This window comes from Agelaius tricolor, unplaced genomic scaffold (assembly GCF_023055355.1).
Source record: "Agelaius tricolor isolate 1412-34295 unplaced genomic scaffold, bAgeTri1.0.p SCAF_29, whole genome shotgun sequence".
NCBI lineage: Eukaryota > Metazoa > Chordata > Aves > Passeriformes > Icteridae > Agelaius > Agelaius tricolor.
Window position 1 is genome coordinate 1,733,488 of NW_027269289.1, and position 20,769 is coordinate 1,754,256.

Genomic DNA, 20,769 nt, shown 5'->3' on the forward strand with positions numbered 1-20,769 from the left:
ATCAGGGCAGGTAGGAAATGCTGTTAAAGGCCTGAAAAAAGAAGCTAATCTTGCTGTTAATTAGGCACATATTTTCTGTGAAACTCATCTAAAAGCTTGGTAGCTGCAGGGCACACGTGCTGCTGTTTCCTCACTTGTCTCCTTCACTGAGTGCCTTGATGTCCCCTATTGAAAACTGATCCTAAGGGGTGAGGTTGTACAGGTAGAGGATCTGTCCCAGAACAGCCTCCAGAAATGCCTGTGGCACAGTTTCTGTGACAGGATAAGGAAGAAACTTTTCTCTCTCTGGCTGTGATAGAGAAATTTTCTGTTTGAGGAACAGGCAGGAGAAAAGACACAAATTGCTCTGTCAGGACCTTTTTGGCCATTTTTAGAGTGTCACATGCTTGGTTTGGGGTCAGCAGCTGCACAGCTCTCACTGGGATTCCAACATCTCCCTGCTCTGGGGAATTTGGGAGCAGCTCCCTTTCTTCAGAGAGGCCGTTCCATCCAGTCCCACGTGACACACAAGTGCAGCACAAAAAGAACCTGTTGGAAGGGTCTCTGTTTTGCACCGTCTGTGGGGGAAATGTTCCTTTCTAAGCATTTCCTTCTGGTTCTCCTGTAAACTCTCCTGGAAATGGAGGAGGAGATCCTGGGAGTCCAGGGAAGCCAGCATGAAATGCCCATTTCATGGCTGTCTGGTTAAGTGTGCTCACATCACCCCTGGGCTCACCCTCCTGCAGCTCTTGGAGCAGCTGCTGCTGGGGCAGTGACAGCCCTGACAGGGCACAGGGTCCTGTGTGTCCTGAGGCTGTGGCTGGAGCAGCACCAATGCTGCCCTGAGTGCTTTCACACTCTGAGATCCCCTCCATGAAGGGGATCCTGCCCTGAGCATCCCCAGCGCCCCAGCAGGGCAGGAACCCCTCTCAGCAGCTGAGCAGCCTTGGGGCTGAGCCCTGCACGTTCCTCTGGTGCACAGGGTCCCAGCTGCCCCTCAGTGCTCTCAGAGTGTCTGTCCTGTGACAGCTGAGGTTTGGGCAGGTCCCTGACAGATTTGAGAGCCTTTGCAGGTGCTGGATGCTGCTGGCCTTGTGCTGCAGCGCATTTCTGTCCTGCCCAAGGCAAACAAAGCCGGAGGCTGCACAAGCCAGCAGCACACGCAGGCGGGAGGTGCTGGGAAACAAAGCTGCTCGCAGGGAGGGGAGGAGGGATGGTACCACATGCTGCAAGTCGGGGGATGCTTCCAGAGACCAGGATGGATGGTGAACGAGGAGGTAAAGAGTTCAGAGGGATCCCAAGGGCACCCTGGCTCTGAAAGCTGCCAATGGCCAAAGGGATTGGCTGGAATATTTAGAGAGATTAGCTGCTGGAGGAATTGAAACAACTCTGTCCACGTAACTCATGTTTTCATCGGATGGTTTCTGGCTTTGGCATTTCTTTCTTGAATATCTGTGGGGAAACTCCTGTCCACCACTCTCTCCTTTTCAGGTTATTTAAAGCAATCCTGAGTGCAACGCCCAGCCCAGCTTCCCCCTGCCAGACAGGGAAGTGCTGGGGAATTCAGAAACGTGGTTTTCTATGACTAAATGGGCTGCAAATGAGTGGCTGGGGCGGTGGGGGTGGGGTGATGAATAGCACTGAGCGAGCAGGATCAACCTACAGCTACTTTAGGGTAAAAAATGCAGCCCAAGCCACTGGAAAGGACCGGCGCCTCCCCCGGTTTAATTGCTCAAAGTTCTCACCTTTGCCCGGCAGTCTGAGGTTTCTGGTGGGAACACCACAGAGAGGGAAATGTGTTTCCTATTAAGGGTTTCAATGGAGGAGGGAAAGGGAGAAAGGCAGAGACCCAGATCAGGACAGAGGGAAGCAGACAGACAGACAGACACAAGCCAGGCTGCTCCTCCCTCTCTCCTTCGGGGGCAGAGCTTTGGGTGATGAATTCTCATTTTTGTTCCATTCCCCTCCGTGGGTGAGGGACACCAAGGATGGATCAGCTCTCTGGTATGGTTAATGCAGTGAGGGCTGTTCTCCCATAATTAATGTTTAAACACGCTCTTTTATGGCATCCCCCACTCTTCCCTTTCTTTTATTTCCCTTGCATTCATTACAAAAAGATGGAGAAGGACTGAAAAGCAGGAGAGGTTTTTCGCATAAACCCTTCCCTCCCACGAGGCAGCTCATCCTTCAGAGGGACAGGAATATCTTGGTTCCACAGTCTCAGGTTTATTTAATTTGAGAGTCTTTTTTACCCTCGCCTTCCCCGGGCCCTGCATGGCTCCTGCTGGAAGCCAGGTCCTGCTGCACTTGGCAGGATGGTTTTGCTGGGCATTAACACATGGCTCAAAAACCACTGAACAGTTTTCTACCTCTCACCACAGCCTCATTCTTTCCCTTTCAGGCTCTTCCCCTTTGTGCCACCACCAGGGAGGGAAAGGATGGAGGTGGCAGCTCAGCTTCTTTTGATCTTCATCCCAAACACAGCATGGATGCATCCAAAACTCCCTTCCCCTGCCCAACAGTGGCTGGAGAGGATTCACCAGGCAGAATGTGCTGCAGAAAGATCAGTCTGGAGCCCCAAAGTGTGTGGGGATGAGCAAAAGGAAGGCAAATCAAGGCATGGCTTGATGATTTTGGAGAGGGAACTAATAGGAACATGCACAGAAAGATGATTGTTTGAGGGGGTGGGCAGGGAGTTCCCTGAAAGATCCACTGGGGTGTTTTGGGAAGCTCCAAAGGATGGAGAGTGCTGCAGGACTGGGCTCTGCACTCTGAAATCTCCCGAGGATCACAGAGGCTCTGGAATTCCTGCCAGCTTCCATGGTTTGTGGCCACAGGAAACAACTGCACCATTCTGAGCCAGGCCTAAAGGTGCTGTGGGATGAGTTTGGGTTACTCTTGACTGCATTACACAGCTCACCTTGAACCTTCCACTGCTAAAACTGAGACTGAGCTTTTGTTGAGGTCATGCAGATGTTGCTGGTTTATTTTTTCAGTCTGGACTCAGATGTGCCAAAATAATGTATTTCATAGGCAGCTTTAAGGAAGGTTTCACCCTGATTAGGAGTGTAAAATGCTGAGAACCTTCTGGGAAAGCTCATTTTCAGGGGGTCTCCTTGTCGGGTGAGGAAACAACTCAGAAAGTTCAGATGATCTTTGTTTCTTGGAAAACAAACCCCAAAGCTGAGGTTTCATAAATCATCACATATCCAGCTTAAGATCCCGAGACCACAAACACCTTTAGAGAGCCTGGGCAGAGGCAATCCAGCCTGTAGGTCTGCACTGCCCCCAAATCCTCCTGTGCTGGTGGCCATCACCTGTTCCCTACCCTAAGCAGGGAATGTCTGTGGGACAAACACCATTCCAAAAGGAGAAAACTTGTGAAAATGAAAGCCCAAACCCCCATGGCACTGAGCTACAGGTTCAGCACTGAACATCCAGTGGAAGCTGGTCTGGAAAAGCCATCAGCTCCTCTGGAAGGGGTTTCTGCATGAGGGAGACACTCAGCACTGCCCAGAGCAGCCTGTCCTCGGGCTGGGAGCAGCTGCAGGGAAGCTGGAATGCTCTGCCCAGCTCCAGCAGCCAGGAGCTGCTCTGAGGAGCACATCTGGGATCAGCACACACACATCCATCATCCTAAAGTGGCATGGACTGGCACTGAATTCCCTGTGAAACAGGAGTGAGCAGTCTGCCTGAGTCCAGCAAAGTTCCTCGGGTTTTGCAGTAGCTTAAAGCACAGAAATCACTGCAGGCACTGCCTTGGCAGGACAGGATGTTCTGATGATCATTATTGCAGCAGCACTTAAATATTGCAGCTGCAGCAGGGCTGCAGTGCTGGGCACAGCCAGCACAACCCCTGCTCCACAGACACCATCCTGTGGTAGGTGAGGAATGCCATGGCTGACTCTCACAATTAAAAGGCAAATCTTAAGTAAGTATATGCTAAGAGAAGTTTTATAGATGTATAGTTATGTTTTACTCCCCTTGCCTTGTTACCAGGGGGTGGTCTGGGTTTGGGACATTTGGGAGGGTTGGCTTGTTAATATGGCAACAGCTGACCTCCAATGTGTAAGAAAGTGATCTCCTCAAGATGTCAGCAAGTGATCCCCACCACTGGACAGTGAAGAAGGAGTTGATGGACAAGATTTTGGGAGGGGCTAAAGGGTTAAAATCTGGACCATCCATTGTATGGATGAGCACATGGTGAAAAATCCTCTGCTCCTGGCACGGTAATATTTTCTCTATTCAGTCTTCTGTTGTATTTTTTTATAAGGTTTTAATAAACCTTCTAAACTTTTGGAAGTGAGTATCATTCCTCACAATCCCAATGGAGGGGCCCAGAGAGAAGGCAGGATGGCTGGTGCCACCTTACAGACAGCAAAACCTCCTCATTTCAGGTGTTTAAAGGCAAGGTGTGACCCAGGGACTGCTGTCCTGAATGTCAGCGTGCCCTGGTGCTGCCTCGCTGGCCATGGAGACCAGTGTGACCAGGCCTCAGTGTCCAAGGGATCAAGCAGGAAGCTGCTCCTGAGCAAATGAGCAGCAGCAGATGGTAAAAGTGGCCACTGAACCCAGGCTTTGGGGCTCGTGCCATGAGATCAACCATGCAATTCCCCTGATGCTGCCTTTGGTCAGCCCAAACAACGGGACACAAACACTGGGATGATCCTGGAGATGCCACCTGGAGAATTCCACTCCTCTGCCAAGCTTTCCAAATCCAACCTGCTCGTATGCTTTGAACCCATCCAACTCCATCTCTCTGACAATTCTCAAACCTTATCAATAACACAACTCAAGTGTCTCACTTGGGTGTTTATCTTGTGGGAATTGAGAAGCGTTTCTGGTTCCAAAGTGCCCGATTTCCCCAGCCCCAGGCAGCAGGTTTGGCCTGCACAGAACTGCCTTCCCATTTCCCAGGAAACTGTCTAATTCCACAGGCAGTCCTTGAAAGCTTCCTGTGGACTAGCAGCTCTTTTCTGATGAAACAGAATTAAATTTGCCAATGATTTTGGATGGGAAATTATTTTATTGTCCAGTCACAAGGAACAACTGTTCAAATCCAACAGTTTGGTTTTTTTGTTGTGAATCATTTCCTTGGCTCGACTTCTCAAGAAAAATAAAGGTGGGGCTTCCAGAGGCACCCATCTGTGATCTAACTTCTGTGCCACTGGAATCTGTGAAACTCCCACTGATTTTGGGCAGGGAGAGATCAACTTTGAAGAAACACCCTAAATTCTGTATCTGCTTCACTGGCTAGAGGAGACATCTTCAGCTGCCTTTTCATCACGATTGGATTTTCTAGTGGAGAAAATATACTTTGGCCTTTCTCTCCCTTGCCCTTCCACCTTGATTTATGGCACCTTCTCCTGATTTTTGAGTGTTTGAATAATGATACCCCTATAAAAGCTGTTTCACTGGGAAAAACAGCAGAGCATGTGGGGCCCAGCTCCAGTTCTCTGCCTCATCAGAGCACCATTACCCTCAGCACACTTCTGTGAGGAAAGGAAATGCTTTTAGCTCCATTTACAAGTGAAGAGGAGACATTTGGAAGCTGTGGGTGTGATCATGATTGCACAGAAGTCTTGGAAAAGCTGAAATCTAAGACTCCCAGCATCAGGTGCATGTGCCGTCCCTAAGGTGATCATTCCTGTTTGGGTGCTGGGATAACACTTTTCCAGACTGCTCACAGCTCCTGGGTTTGGGGCTTAATAGAGCAAAAAGGAGGATTGGATCCATCCCATACTCAAGTGTGGTGCAGAAAGGAGCAATAAAGAGCTTCCATAACCTTTTTCTCACAGTCCTGGGTCATTTGCACAACATCTGTGCCAGCACATTAACATATGGGGAATCACTCTTGGGTTTTGAACTCTCTCCAACAAACCTGGGCCTGCAGGAGCACAGGAAAGCTCCAGCCCTGGCCAGTTGTGGGTCCTGTTCCTGGGGAGGGCACAGCCCTCTGACTGCAGAGCTATGGAATTGTTTGCCTGAGACAAATCAGTTAATGTCAGGCTTAATCTCCATGGCAAATTTGTGCATTTTTATCACATAGCCACAGATGTTGTTATCTGTAAGACTTATCTAATCTCCTCCAGAGCCCTGCTCAGTTCTTCACCTCCCTGATAGCACCAGTAGCTCCATCTGTGTTCATCTTGTTCATCTGAACTTTCCAAGCCCATTTTACTCCCTGCTTCTCTGCTTGCTCTCTCTGCTTGCCTTTCTCTGCTCATTTCCCGTCCCTTGCTGCAGGAGGAGCCGTGGGAGTTCACACCGGGGCAGGGGCTGGGATGGGCAGGGCAATACTCACTTTCCCTGAGGTAACTGAGGTGAGACAGCAGAACTTCAGTGTTGTAGGGGGAGGTGGTGCGCAGGAAGTCGTCCTTGTTCATTTTGCAGAGCTCCTTGCCGTCCATGTTCTGGAAGATGGTGGTGTCGATCTCCATCAAGCCGTACTCCTTGATTGCCCACTCCAGCCACTGGCGCACATGCTCCTGGGTCCAGAGGGTGGGATCTGCCAGGGGAGAACACAGGATGGGCACATACACACCTGCAGAGTCCCTGCAGCCCTGCCACAGCACCAGACACTGTTTCACAGGCAGAGATATTGAATTTACTGACCACCTTTGCCAGGGTGAGCAGGCACCGTGCTGGAGCAGGGCTCAGCATGGACAGCCTGGCCTGGTCACTGCTGCCTTCCCCACCTGCCCAAAGCTCCCTCCTCTGCTTGGGAACAGCCCCAGTGACATTGGACTCTTTCTGTCTGGAAAAAGCTTCCCCAAGGAAGCTGAGCCCTTTGAGAGGGAGTTCCTGTCCCAGTGTGGCTCTGCAAGGCTGGGCAGGGACATCAGGGCTGTGTGAGTCCCACCAGGGGTATTAGGGAGCCCACAGCTGGCAGGAGAAACCCTGAGCATGGGGTGTTCATGGTCAGCAAAGGGACTCAGAAAGTAAAATAAAAATAAAAAGTTAAAATGAAATAAAATGAAATAAAATTTTTAAAAATGAAATAAAACGCAAATAAAATGAAATAAAATAAAATAAAAATAATAAAATAAAACCCAAAATTAAATTTAAATAAATTAAATTTTAAAAATAAAAAATGAAATAAAACCAAAATAAACTAAAATAACAAAATACAATAAAATAAAAATAAAAAATAAAAATAAAATAAAACCTAAAATAAAATAAAATAAAATAAAATAAAATAAAATAAAATAGTGTGGCTAGAACATAGCAGCTTGCCCTGGGTGTGAGTGGGAGTTGTTCACCCCAGGCAGGAGCACAGTCCTGCCTCCCTGTCCCTGTAAGGCAGCCAGCTGTGCGAGGGCCGGTGCATTTTGTGCTGTCTGGGCGTCCCCGAGTGCCAGCAGAGCTCCAGCTGTGGGATCGTTATTGCTGCTGCTGACGTAGGAGCTGCTCCAGCCCGGCTGGAGCTCAGCCCCGTGGAGATGAGTGGTTAAAAACAGCAATCAGCCTTTGAATTCTGCAAAGGGCATTAGATCAGAGGGCCCAGCAAGAGCTGGTGCCACAGTGCTTGACAGCCATTTTCAGAGCATATCAGCATTCTCAGATGTTTCCTGTGCTGCTGCTGCTCCCCACGGATCGGTTTCCAAGCTGGAGCTGCACACTCATGTTCTGCTGCAGCTGCACAGGATTGCAGAGGAGTTCAAACTCTGGAGATGTCTGATGTGTCATTAACAGCTGGCCCAGCTCTGAGACAGACCTCAGACACTCAGATCCCAGGGAGCTGAGAACATGGAACAGGAACATGCCCAGGGCTCTGGGGGTGCTCTGGGCAGAACAAGAAATGCCTGTGCCTGGATTTAGGGGGTGTGAAGCAACGCCTCAGCCCAGGGCTGGACACTGGGTGCCCAGGCTGAGGGCAGCCCTGGGCACGAAAGGTCAGGAGATGCCACACCTGGCATTCCTGGGCACCTGAGCCCTGCAATAACAGCACCAAGCAGAGAACTGAGACCCAGGGAACCGAAATGTAACTGAGACCTTTCCCCACTGAATCCCCAGAAAACCTGGGCTGCTGAAAGCTGAATTCAGAACAAGGAATTTACAACCCCACACCTTTGCAAGTCTGCTCTAAGAGCGACAGATGGATTTCCTTCAGGTTTTGGCAATAGTTAATTGAAATTCTGCTTTCTAAGCACTGGCCAAATGCTGCAAATTTTACAATGCAAGTATTCAAGGGAGGATTCTTTTTTTTTTTTTTTTTAATTGAAAGACTTATTTGTCTTGAGTTTTGAAAACAGCCTAACATCCAGAGGGCATAGTGAATTTGTGGCCTCCCTTTAAACACTGTAAAAGACATTGAATGGTGTCTGAAAATCTGCCTTCTTGAAACATGGCTTTGAGCTCGTTATTACTACTATTGTAAGCCTAATGTGACATTATTCTTGCTTATCTTCGCCTTAATGCGCTATAAATCTCCATTCTGGATTAAATTAAAATATCCAAATGCCTTTCTTGGATGACTTGGCCTCCTCTCCTGCAGCCAGAGATCTGGGATGATGTTCATTATTGTCTTCCAAAGTCTGGTAAATCTCTGCTCTTTCACAAGGATCTCAAGGGTTTGATTTGTCAATGGTCATAAGGGGGGAAAAAGTCCTTTTCTTCACTTTCCTTCAAAGAGGAGATTCCAAATTTTCTCTTCCACTGGGGGCACTGAAAGTAATTTCCCCTATTTCAACAATGCTAAACTTCAGCTCACCCTTGGTTTTTTTAAACATACAGGAAAAGTACTGCCCCTGGAACATCTTTAATTACACAGGGACTGGTTGTTGCCAGCTGCACCTTTCCAGGCAGGGTGACACTGGGCACATCTGTGCTGATGTCCCCAAGCAGCTCAGCCAGTCCCTCAAACATCAGCCTGAATGGGATTTAGAGGTTTGCCATCAGTCTTTTATTGGCTTCTCCTCACTGCATTCAGTTCAAGCCTTTCCTTTTCATCCTAAATGGCAAACAAATGCTTGGGAACTGCCATCTGCTCGTGGTCAAGCCACGCTCAGAGAAAGGAGCTGAATTCCACGAGTGCATTTCCTGCTGCCAGCACTGTCTGCCTGCCCTCCTGCCCTGCTGAAAGCCTCAGAGCTGGGCCACTTCTGGGATGTCACTGGGCCAGCACTTGGCTCCTTTGCAGGAAAGTTCCTGGCCCTGGCTGTTTATAAACATCACAGGGAAACTGCTCCTCACTCCAGGTTCAGGCTTCCCCCCACAGCAGCTCTCACCCCTGAGTGTCCAAATGCATCCAGAGCATCCTGCCAGCTCCAGGCAGCAGATGTGGATACCAAACACAAACAAAGCTGGACAGGAATGTTTCTGTGTGACAATTTTTGGAAGGATAACACAGTTCCTGCAAAATAGAATTTTTCTGGGTTTCTACATCTAACAAAAAAAAAAAAAATGGAAACAAAATAGCTCATTTTGAATCAATCAGTGTGACTTGAAAGTGCAGCTGGATCCTGAGAGCACCAGGGGAGTTATAACTTGGGCCCACTTAATTCCTCTTTGATCATCCCCTGTGTGTCCCAGGAAGCAGATTCTCCTGTAACACATGACAGGAGATGGATTTGGTTCAGCACACCAAAACAAAACTTCATTCCAGGGAAAAAAAAAATTAAAAGAAAATGAAAAGAAAAAGCACCAGAAAAGAAATGCTGCCTATCCTGATTCAGATCATGCACCGGGACATGGGAATTCCCTCTAGCCAGAAACTCTGATATTTTCCTTACTTTTTGCATGGTTTGTAAGAGAGAAAATTCCTCAGGAAGCGCATAAACAAACCAAACAAAAATCTCCTGCAGGCAGAGCAGGGAGAGCTGCCCCAGCGGATGGCAGTACCTGCAGGGACGATGACCCTCCTCTCGTTGGTGGTCATGTTGGGGGGAGGCCCGTTCTTCTCATCCATGTAGGTGCTGTAGCTCATGGGGCTGGACTCGCTCCCTGCTCCCACCAGCTTGCCACACTTGCTCACGCTGCAGTCCACGGGGGACTCCCTGCAAGGCAAAGCAAAGCTGGGTCAGCATCAGAGCCCCTCCATCCCTGCACACAGGAGGGGCTGCCCACGGGGGGACACTCAACTGGCCCTCTCCCTTATGGAGAGGCCATTCCTGACCTGTTACTGGGTGTCATAAGGGGGCTGTGGGGCACACAGGGATCTCTGATAATGCAGCTGGAGCCTCCAAGGGAATGACTCCAGACAAGGCAATGTCTGCAGCGGCTCTGAAATACCAACACTCCCAAACCAGGTAAGGAGCCAGTGGCCAGGACAGCAGTCTGTGGGTTACACCCCACTCCCTCATCCCTGGATGCTCAGTGCACTCCAACAGTTCTCCAGGCAAGGTTGGCAGTTCCTGTGTTCCACCCTTTGTGGTGCTAAAACACCCTGGTGCTGCAGTGGAGCCTGGCAATGGCACACAGGTGCTCTGCCCACCTGCCCTGAGGTGTTTCTGCAGAGCCCACAGGGACACAGGAACAGCCCTTTCATTAACAAAGAACCCAGACCACCCGCCCAAAGGGACAGGGCTGTCCCCAGAGAACACCCAATGGCAGCACAGTCCTATCCAGGGCTGAATGGGATGGAGCTTGTCTGTTCTTGGAGCCTCCAGAGCTGCAGGAGCATTTGGATAACACTCAGGGACAGGGTGGGATTGCTGGGTGTCCTGTGCAAGGGCAGGAGTTGGACTCAGTGATCCTGTGGGTCCCTTCCAACACAGCCTGTTCAATTGTCCTATTGTTCAATTATTCTATTATTCTGTTATTCTATTATTCTCTGACTAATAGTGCCACAGTTCACTACCTGGTGAGGAAATCTGGGAATCTTGGATGCCCCAGGCATGAGTCAGGAACTTCAGGCCCCAGTATGGGTGTGAAAAGGCTCCAGTTTAACTCCTGAGGTCCTAGGGTGATGAAGAGGGGACATCCAGCAGCTCAGGTGGCACCATGCCAAGGCCTGGCCTACTGCAGAGCCTTGGGAAGACTCTGGGAGAACTGACAGTCTCCAAAGCCCAAGAGGGAGCAGGGATTGTGCTTTTCTCCTGCTGCAGGAGCAGCTCCTGCCTTTCATCCCTTCAAAGCCCAGCCCCAAGCCTGCCAGGCACACACAGCACATCCCACCTCGAGGGGCTTCCAGGGAAGGGCACATTGTCCTCACCTTCCCAAGGGGGGAATTAGTGCACATCCTCTGCACAGAGCAAGCCCAGGCGTTAATCCCAGAGCCATTTCCAGGGCAGTTTAGGCCATGCTTTAATCCCAGATCTGTCCTTCTCCTCTGGCAGAAGCCAAGAGCTTCTGGAGGGACCCATTCCCTGCAGGGTAAGCACGGTGACAGTGCACAAACCCCACCCTCTGAGCTCAGCTGGCAAGAGGTCCAAGCAGGACACTAAACAAATTTGTCTCTTAACCTGAGCTGGGGGGGAGGGAGCAGTGCCTGAAATTCAGTTATCATGGCTGGGAGATAAATGCTCCACCGAGATATTCCAAGGCAGACGGTAATTTTTTCCTCATGTCTGACGAAGGGAATGTTGCTGGAAAATGGAAATAAGATGTATAACTTACACATGTTCGAATTTAAGGGTTTACTAGTTCGCCTACTGTTTTTCCAGGCAGGGAACCAAAATCCGCCTTCAGAGAGGCAACTGCTGAAGGCTCCATGTCCCCGGGGCAGCCGGGGAGGCTGAGGAGCTGCGAGGACACGAGGACATGGGGCTTTCACAGGTGAATCAGCAGCGCTGGGTCCCTGGGGCACTGCCCCTGCCAGGTGGGCAAGTGCTGTGCTGGCAGAGAACGGCCCCGGGGCAGCAGCGGGGAGCTGAGGGGGCACAGAGCTGAGAGGGCACAGAGCTGAGACCTGCTGGGCACAGAGCTGAGTGCTTGGGCACAGAGCTGAGACCTGCTGGGCACAGAGCTGAGTGCTTGGGCACAGAGCTGAGTGCTTGGGCACAGAGCTGAATGCTTGGGCACAGAGCTGAGTGGGCACAGAGCTGAGTGCTTGGGCACAGAGCTGAGTGCTGCTGGGCACAGAGCTGAGTGCTTGGGCACAGAGCTGAGTGCTGCTGGGCACAGAGCTGAATGCTTGGGCACAGAGCTGAGTGCTGAGTGCTGCTGGGCACAGAGCTGAGTGCTGAGTGCTTGGGCACAGAGCTGAGACCTGCTGGGCACAGAGCTGAGTCCTTGGGCACAAAGCTGAGTCCTGCTGGGCACAGAGCTGAGACCTGCTGGGCACAGAGCTGAGTGCTGCTGGGCATGGCCTGGGCTGGGGAGGCCCAGGGAGGTATCTGGGATCCAGGAGTGACAGCATGGTCTGGGTATGACAGAGTCATCCAGGTATGACACTGCTCCAGGTGTGACACTGTGAGCCAGGTGTGACACGATGATCCGGGTGTGATGATCCAGGTGTGACACCATGCTCAGGGGTGTGACCCTGTGCTCCCGGGGCTCATACTGTCCTCCAGCATGTCACATTGTCCTCCAGGGTGTGACAGCATGATTCAGGAGTGACAGCCTTATCTAGGAGTGACAGAGTTATCCAGGTGTGACAGAGTGGTACAGATGTGACAGAGTTATCCAGGTGTGACAGAGTGGTGTGACAGGTGTGATCCAGGAGTGACAAAGTGATCCAGGAGTGACAGAGTGGTCCAGGTGTGACAGAGTTATCCAGGTGTGACAGTGATCCAGGTGTGACAGTGATCCAGGAGTGACAGTGTGATCCAGGTGTGACACTGTGATCCAGGTGTGACAGAGTGGTCCAGGAGTGACAGAGTTATCCAGGTGTGACAGTGGGATCCAGGTGTGACAGTGGGATCCAGGTGTGACAGAGTGATCCAGGTGTGACAGAGTGATCCAGGTGTGACAGTGTGATCCAGGTGTGACAGAGGGATCCAGGTGTGACAGAGTGATCCAGGAGTGACAGTGTCATCCAGGTGTGACAGAGTGATCCAGGTGTGACAGAGTTATCCAGGTGTGACAGTGTCATCCAGGTGTGACAGAGTGATCCAGGAGTGACAGTGATCCAGGTGTGACCCTGTGCTCCAGCGGCTCCTACTGTCCTCCAGCATGTCACATTGTCCTCCAGGGTGTGACACTGTGCTCCAAGGAGTCATACCCTGCTCCAGGGTGTCAGACTGTGCTCAAGGGTGTCACATGATGCTCCAGGGTGTCACACAGTGTCCCAGGGTGTGACACTGTGCTCCAGAGTGTCAGATCCTGCTCCAGGCTTTCATACTGTACTCCAGGCTGTCACAGCATGCTCCAGAGTGTGACACTTGGAGTGCTCCATAGTCTCACACTTTGCTCCATCATGTGACACTGTGCCCCAGGGTCTCACACCGTGCTCCAGGCTGTCACACTCTGCTCCATGGTGTGACACTGTGCCCCAGAGTCTCCCATTGTTCTCCAGGGACTCAGACTGTTGTGTTCATATGTCACTGTCCCTGGTGAGTGACCAACCTCCTCTCCTGCCCTGCCTGGGGTCCAGAGTTCTCTCTCCCATCCTGCTCTTGAGTAAAATTTCCCTGGAAAATGTCCCTGCAGACGGGACAGGCACTATTTATGATCAAATAATTCTATGTATTTCAGTAATACAGCTCCATAGGGAACTGTTCCAGCACAGACCCCACCTGTAGTGCTGGGTCCAGCTGTGGGGCCCCCAACACAAGAAGGATGTGGAGCTGCTGGGGCAAATCCAGAGGAGAACATGGAGCTGCTGGAGCCCCTCTGCTCTGGAGCCAGGCTGGGAGAGCTGGGGGTGCTCACCTGGAGAGGAGAAGGCTCCAGGGAGAGCTCAGAGCCCCTTGCAGGGCCTGAAGGGGCTCCAGGAGAGCTGGAGAGGGACTGGGGACAAGGGATGGAGGGACAGGACACAGGGAATGGCTCCCAGTGCCAGAGGGCAGGGATGGATGGGATATTGGGAATTAGGAATTGTTCCCTCTGAGGGTGGGCAGGCCCTGGCACAGGGTGCCCAGAGCAGCTGGGGCTGCCCCTGGATCCCTGGCAGTGCCCAAGGCTGGGTTGGACAGGGCTTGGAGCAGCCTGGGACAGGGGAAGGTTCCCTGCCATGGCAGGGGTCTGGAATAGGATGGTGTCTAAGGTCCCTTCCAGCCCAAACCTCTCAGGTATTCTGTGACTCTGGGATATCCAGACTCTTGGATACCAACACCTTGTAAAGAGCCTCTCCATGTTTCTGCTGGCTTGGAATGAGCACAGGGACAGAGCAGAGTCCTTGGCTGGCTGTGCTCCCTGCTCACACTGGGCACAGTGACCTCACAGTGAAGTAACCAAAATAACTCCAGGTCTGTGAGATCCCCTCAGGTTTTTGGGATAATTTTTCACACGACAGACTCTGCTCTCCAGTTCAGACCCTGCCCATCCCTTGCTCCTCAGCAGCCCAACCCAGACAGCCAAGTCCCAGAAACCTCTGGCAGAAAGGTCTGAAGGGACTTTAAGGGACTGAGGTGCCCTTGCTGGGCATTGTGGGCAGAGGAGCCACTCCATGAATCCTGCAGGACACTGAATGTGCTCCAGGTGCCTGGCAGGATCCTGTCCCTGTGTCTGCAGAGCTGCCTCCCTTCCCTCTGGGGAAGTTTTGGGGATGGCTGCACCCAGAGCTGACCCTGTAGGACACACATAACTGGGAATAGCATCACCCAACTGAGCAGGACACTGAGCTGTCCCTGAGAAAGCACCATGGAATCTTCAGTGACAGCAAGGGAGAAGATCCTTCACTTTGTGTTCTCTGGAGCCCAGCATTTCCTACCAAACACAGCCTTTTCCTGGGAATTGAGAAGTTCTGCCAGCCTGAGTCCCCCTGCAGCCCCTGCCCTGCCCTATCCCAGGTGAGGGATTTACCCCAGCAGGAGGAGGGTGTAGCTGTGGCCACACAGGGAGGATTCACCTGGGGAACAATGACAGTGTCAGAGGAGGGCAGGGAGCTGTGAGCCATGGATGAATTCATGGAATATCACTCCTTCCTCAGCTCCTGCATCATGAGCAGGATGGGATTCATAGAAATACTCCCTCATCATTGGAAAGGGTTTGTGGCAGGGCATTTCAGCTGCCAGATCAATCCCAGATCAATCCCAGAGGTTCCAGGGCTGTCCATGCTGGATTTGCTCAGGCTGTGGATGCCCACAGGTAAAAGGAACAGGCTGGATTCACAAGTTCTCCAGAGCACAGCCCCTGTGCCAGGGGCAGAGTCCAAGGAACAGCTCAACACAGCTCACTCCCATTGTCCAGAGGCTCCTGGTTCCAGCAGCTCTTTCTGGGGATGCCAAGAGTTTGCATCTTTTGTTTGGGACAGTTTTTCTTGGACTGGCCAAAATGGACAAGCAGCTTGCCTGGCACTGACCAGTAAATCCTCTGTACAGCTCCAGCCTGGGCTCCAGAGGTGTGGAAATAAAACCATCACTGTCCCAGGTCTCTGTCTAGGAACCACTTTTGACTTCTGCTTGAAAGAGCAAAATAATGGATTCCAGGAATTTCTGAACCTGACTCAGGGGCATATTTCCTCCTTTCTATCCCTCTTTTCCTATCCTTTCATTCCTCCTTTCTTCCACCCCTCTTTTCTTTTGAAATTTGCTGCTTTTTGGTGTAAAGCCCCATTTTAATTTGTTGTTGTTGTTGTTGAGTGAAGGAAGAACAGACACCGGGGTCCTGCCTGTGTGGTCCCCTCTTACAGAGAGAACAGCCAGCTCCTCCAAACTTGCATCTGCCTGTGCTTCAACCCTGCTCTCAGGGATGGCTCGGGAGGAGGGAAACTCCACTGAAAGAGGCTGCAGAACGGCCAGAAGGATGGCAAGGGTCGGGTGGTTTGTCCCAGCCAGGTAAAGGCAGACAGGAGGGAGATGCTGGCGCAGAAGGAGCCGGCAGATCCCACTAGAGGGCTCACACGGGGCCCCGCGGGGAGCTCCTCCCGGCAGGCACCAGAGCAGGTCCCTTGCCTTGGGCTGACACAGCCCCGGGGCAAACACCTTGGGGGGCCACGAACCTTGGCGGTATTTTCATGTTCTGGAGCAAAAGAAACATCAATCACAGAACCCCAGAGGGGTTTGGACTGGAAGGACCCTACTCAATGCCAGCACTGCCATGGGCAGGAACACCTCCTGTTGTCCCAGGCTGCTCCAAACCCCATCCAGCCTGGCCTTGACACTGCCAGGGATCCAGGGGCAGCCACAGCTGCTCTGGGATGTCTCTGCAGAACAGCTCCAAAGCACTCCCAAATTTCATTATTTCAGCTGGACAAAATCCGTGCCACAGCTGGGATTGCCCAGGGAAGTTTGCCCACATCCATCAGCACAGGAGAACTATCTTTCATGTTTGAAGATCAGACACATTTTGTAATATTTTTAAAAATCACTCACTGAGTTTAGCTGCAAATGCACATTAGGGGAAACTCAGTAAATACAGTCAAGATCTGGAATTCATTTTGAATTTATGTAAAATATAAGGAAAATTTTATTAATAATATTGGTTGTAAATTGGGTTAAACTTTACCCAGCATTCATCTAAACAATCTTCCCCCCCCTATTCAGTATAATTTCAAATGTGACTTTTTTTTTGTTTATTTTGTTTTGTTTTTTAAATATTATTTTAACTGGGTTTTGCTCTGAGCAAGGTGCTGTCTGTGGGCAAGGGCAGATTTTGAGGCCATAACCTGCCTCAGGGTCTGATAACAGTAGAGGAGTTCATGACATTTCTACATATGAATGATGCAATAAAACAGAATTCCCATCTTCTCCCCTAAAATATTGATGCCTGCCTGGGCATCTCCTACAGGCAGTTAAGATGCACTTATCTGGAAAATTCTTTCTAGTTTGAGGCTAAACCAGGGGATCCTGGCATGAGTAGAGAGCTGGGTGGGCTTTCCATGTTGGTTAGCACTTGGAGAGGTCCTTCTGCCACCCTGCTGAGGACCAAACACCCCCACATCACCCTCAGCCCTGCTCCTGGTCTGAGGAAAGAGCAAAGCCAGGCAGTGTCCCTGCTGTCCCCTGGCACTGGCAGGCCCTGGAGCTGTCCCTGGCAGAGCACACAACCCCAGCCCTGGTGACAGCACAGCCCAGGCTGGGCCTGCTGGGGGGCAGCTGCAGCTCGGGGAGAGGACACCTGAGAGCAGGAGAGCGGAGCCAGAGGGGCACTGGGTGCTGTACAGCCTGCAGCTGGAGTTAGGTGGGATTGGGGTCAGCATTGGCATTGGGGTTGGGATTGGCATTGGGGTTGGGATTGGCATTGGGGTTGGCATTGGGGTTGGGATTGTCCACTCGTGCGTGTGTGGGGTTGGCCAGGCAGCTGATGGGCAGGGGAATGAGTGATTGGAGTGGCCCAGTCCATCCCCACAGACTGGGATGGACACATAGGGCAGGGAGGAGGGGATGGAGGAAGGAGGGAACGTTCTCCTGTCCTGGGTGCCCTGGAGCTCCCATGCTAAGGACTTATCCAGAGGCAGGCTGGGTGCCCTGGCAGTGCATGGCCCTGACATTCACAACAGCCTTTTCTTCTCTCTTGACAGGGGGTTACCTCTCTTTAGGGACACTGAGCACATATTTTATGTCCAAGAACCTTGGAGTCTTGAGCAAGTCGTTGATGAAGGATTTCCTGTTTGCCCAGAACCAACACACTCCAGGGGCCTTTTCCACGGCTCCCAGGGCTCCTAAGCTGTTCATGAATCAGTTTGTCCAGGCAGAGCTATTTCCCTTTTCTCTGAGCAGAGGAGGAAATGGCTACACAGGAATCACCACAGAAGGACAGCCCAGGACGTTTCATTCCAGAGCACACGGAGCGCTCGGACAATTTGGGTGTACAAGTACAGGTACACTCAGGATGATACTGAGCCTGTGCTTACAGGACCTGCAGAGCCCTGACATGTGTGGCTTATGGCAGCTGAGGGGATGTGGAGGGCTCCTTTTCCCTGCCAGATTTCCCTGGGATAGAGGAGTGGAAAGGGAGGAACCCCTCTGTGTGCGAGGGTCTGGCACTGGGGAGGTGAGCAAGGTGAGCAACTGCAGCAACCACAGAATCCCAGGATGGTTTGGGTTGGGAGGGACCTTAAAGCTCATCCCATCCCATCCCATTCCATCCCATCCCATCCCCTGCCATGGGCAGGGACACCTCCACTGCCCCAGGCTGGTCCAAGCCCCAGCCTTAACTTGGGGAGCCTGGCAATGCTGCAAAGGATCCTTCCTCCTTTTCCTGAGAAAACCATCCTTGGTAGCCAAAGGTAACCCCCATGATTATCAAAACTCCAGGCACTTTCAGGATCCATCTTTCTCTCTGTGTTATGCTTTTTCAGGAATTAACTCCTTTTCCCACATTTCACCCCAGTTCTGAGATTGGGATCACAGTGCAAATACCCACGAGGTTTTCATGGAGTCAAGAAATGCCACTGAGGTACAGGCAGGGTGAGATGGACTTCTGCCTGCAAAGGATCCCCACGAGAGAGTAACTGCCACAAAGGCTTTTATCTGAGGGCAAAATCAGCATCTACTGTACACTCATGAGGGAAAAACACCATGCTGCTGTTTGATGTCTTTAACATCATCATCTCTCTGTAGAGGTGCAAGGCTGCTTTCTGTTTCCAACTCTGTGCTCTGCTGTGTTCTCAGAAACCAGGAAAATGTGCTGCTAAACTCACTCTAAAGTAGAAAAACCCTTGAGTTTCACCATGAAAACTACAAATGCAAAGATGTTTGTGACTTAGAAATTCAAATCACATTTAAAATTAACATGAACTCTAAAAGCTTTTGCTAAAAACCAAAAATGTATCTATATTATACCTGTATTTAAAATTGAAAAATAAATGGAAATTTTTGCACTTAAAATTATGTTCAGGAAAGTGAAATTTGTTTCCAGGCTGTGGACTTGTAGTAATGTTTCAAAAGAGGCCACCTGGGCTGCTATAACAAAATGTTGGAACCCTGGATGCTGAGAACTTCAGACTTTCTGTGCTGCCAGGCTCTGACCCACAAGAGAACACTGCATTGACCTGAGGCCGTGAAGAAGCTTCCAAAATGGAATGACAGAACTGGGATTGTGGGTGTGGGGTTTGGTTAGAAGTGTGTGATAGCACAGGGTGGAAAACTTAAGAGTTTAAGGTTTTAGAATATAGCAATATACATAAAGCAAGATGGAGGTTTTAGGGCAGAAGCTGGTCCTTCTCCGTGGGTTTGGGTGGTTTTGTGTAATTGGATAGAAAAGTCCACATTGCAGAGCACAGGTGATTGGTTATTGGGTTAAAAGTAAAAATAATTTAGGTGTCATTTCTTAATTGAACAGTTTATCCTTAAAAGACCTTGTAGAGAGGGATATGGGGCCATTTTTTACCTTGTTAGAGTGATGTACTGTAGAACTCACAGTTTGTGAGACTGTAACATAGATAAAAACTAATAAATATCTGAGTCCAAACAAAAAACACCATCTCGGATTTAATCCCAGCCTTAGCAGAAAAGAAGCAAAGAATCCATTAACAAAATGTTTTCAGGCCATTCCATTTCCCATTGACCAGGGAAAGGATTCACCTCTAGATACAAATGACAGGGGCTGGGCTGTGCTTTGGCTGTGAGCTGGGCAGGTTACAACATCCCCTGGCACCCTCTGGGGTTCACACAATGAACCTTCTCCAATGGCTCCTGAATTCCCTGTGTCACCTCTATCCACTCCGAAGGGGTGGGAACAATTCTTTTTTTTTTTTTTTTTTTAATTCTTTATTTTTATTATAAATAATTATTCAAACTCTGCAATGTGGACTTTTCTGTTTAATTACAAAATACTACTTAAACTTATGAAGAAGAAGGAAGAAGAAGGTGAGGAAGAATAACTTGTTTTTGTTTTAAAACTTTTATCTTGTTTTATATCTATTATTATATTTTAAAACTAAGTTTTTTACTTTGTGATATTATATACTTTTAATTAATGATACACTTGTAATTTTAGTTTTATCAATTAATTTTGGAAGGTTTTTTTATGGCTTCAGGTTAAATGCAGTGTTCTTCTGGGAGTCAGTCTGTTAGCACAGAAAGTCTAAAATTCTCAGCATCCAGAACTCCAACAGGCACAGGCCTTTGGTTTTGTTCCACTTCGCAGACTCCCACAAAGGATCTCAGTCTCCTCCCTTCTCCACAGAATTCACAGAATCACAGAATGATGAGGTTGGAAGAGACCTTCAAGGTCATGGAGTCCAACCCAGCCCCAACACCCCAACTAAACCCTGGCACCCAGTGCCACATCCAGGCTTTGTTAAACACACCCAGGGATGGTGACTCCACCACCTCCCTGGGCAGCAATTCCAGGACTTTATCACTCTTCTTGTAAAAAACTTTTTCCTGATATCCAGCCTATATTTCCCTTGGTGCAGCTTAAGACATCAAAAAGCTTTCCATTTCCAGAAGTTTTCTTACAGCCTGGTAGAGCACAAATAAAAGGTGTCCTTCAGGGAAGCCCTGGCAGCCCAGCAGTGCAGCTTTCAGTGCTTCACTGGCAGAAACCCTGATTATTGCTGCATGTTCCCTCTGTGAGCTCCTGGAAACATGGCACATCCATGGGGTGCTGAAGTCAGAGATGAAATGTGGGATTTGCAGCAGCATTTGCAGCACGAGCTCTGCCCTGGCAGTCTCATGCCCAGTCCGTGGGGTGTCCATGGAGACTGGGAGAGGCACATCCTGCAGGACTGCACGAGCAGGGTGCTCAGGCTGTTAAAAATGAGTCACAAAAGAAGGAATTGCAGGAGAGTGGGACGTGGTCCTGCACAGAGATGTTGATGTGCAGGACAAGAGCACAAATGGACAGTGTGTGCTTTGC

The 20,769-nt window shown here is 50.2% G+C and overlaps 1 protein-coding gene across 2 annotated transcripts in view; it reads right to left on the minus strand.

Annotated features, from left to right (window-relative positions):
* FLI1 (Fli-1 proto-oncogene, ETS transcription factor) overlaps positions 1–20,769 on the minus strand; it is a 90,425-nt gene that overhangs the window by 20,075 nt on the left and 49,581 nt on the right. For both annotated transcript variants that reach the window (XM_071449477.1, XM_071449478.1), the window contains 2 exons: positions 9,823–9,977; positions 6,284–6,487 (listed from right to left, as the gene is read on the minus strand). In XM_071449477.1, coding sequence (XP_071305578.1) covers positions 6,284–6,487; positions 9,823–9,977 — 359 coding nt within the window. The remainder of the gene's footprint in view (positions 1–6,283; positions 6,488–9,822; positions 9,978–20,769) is intronic.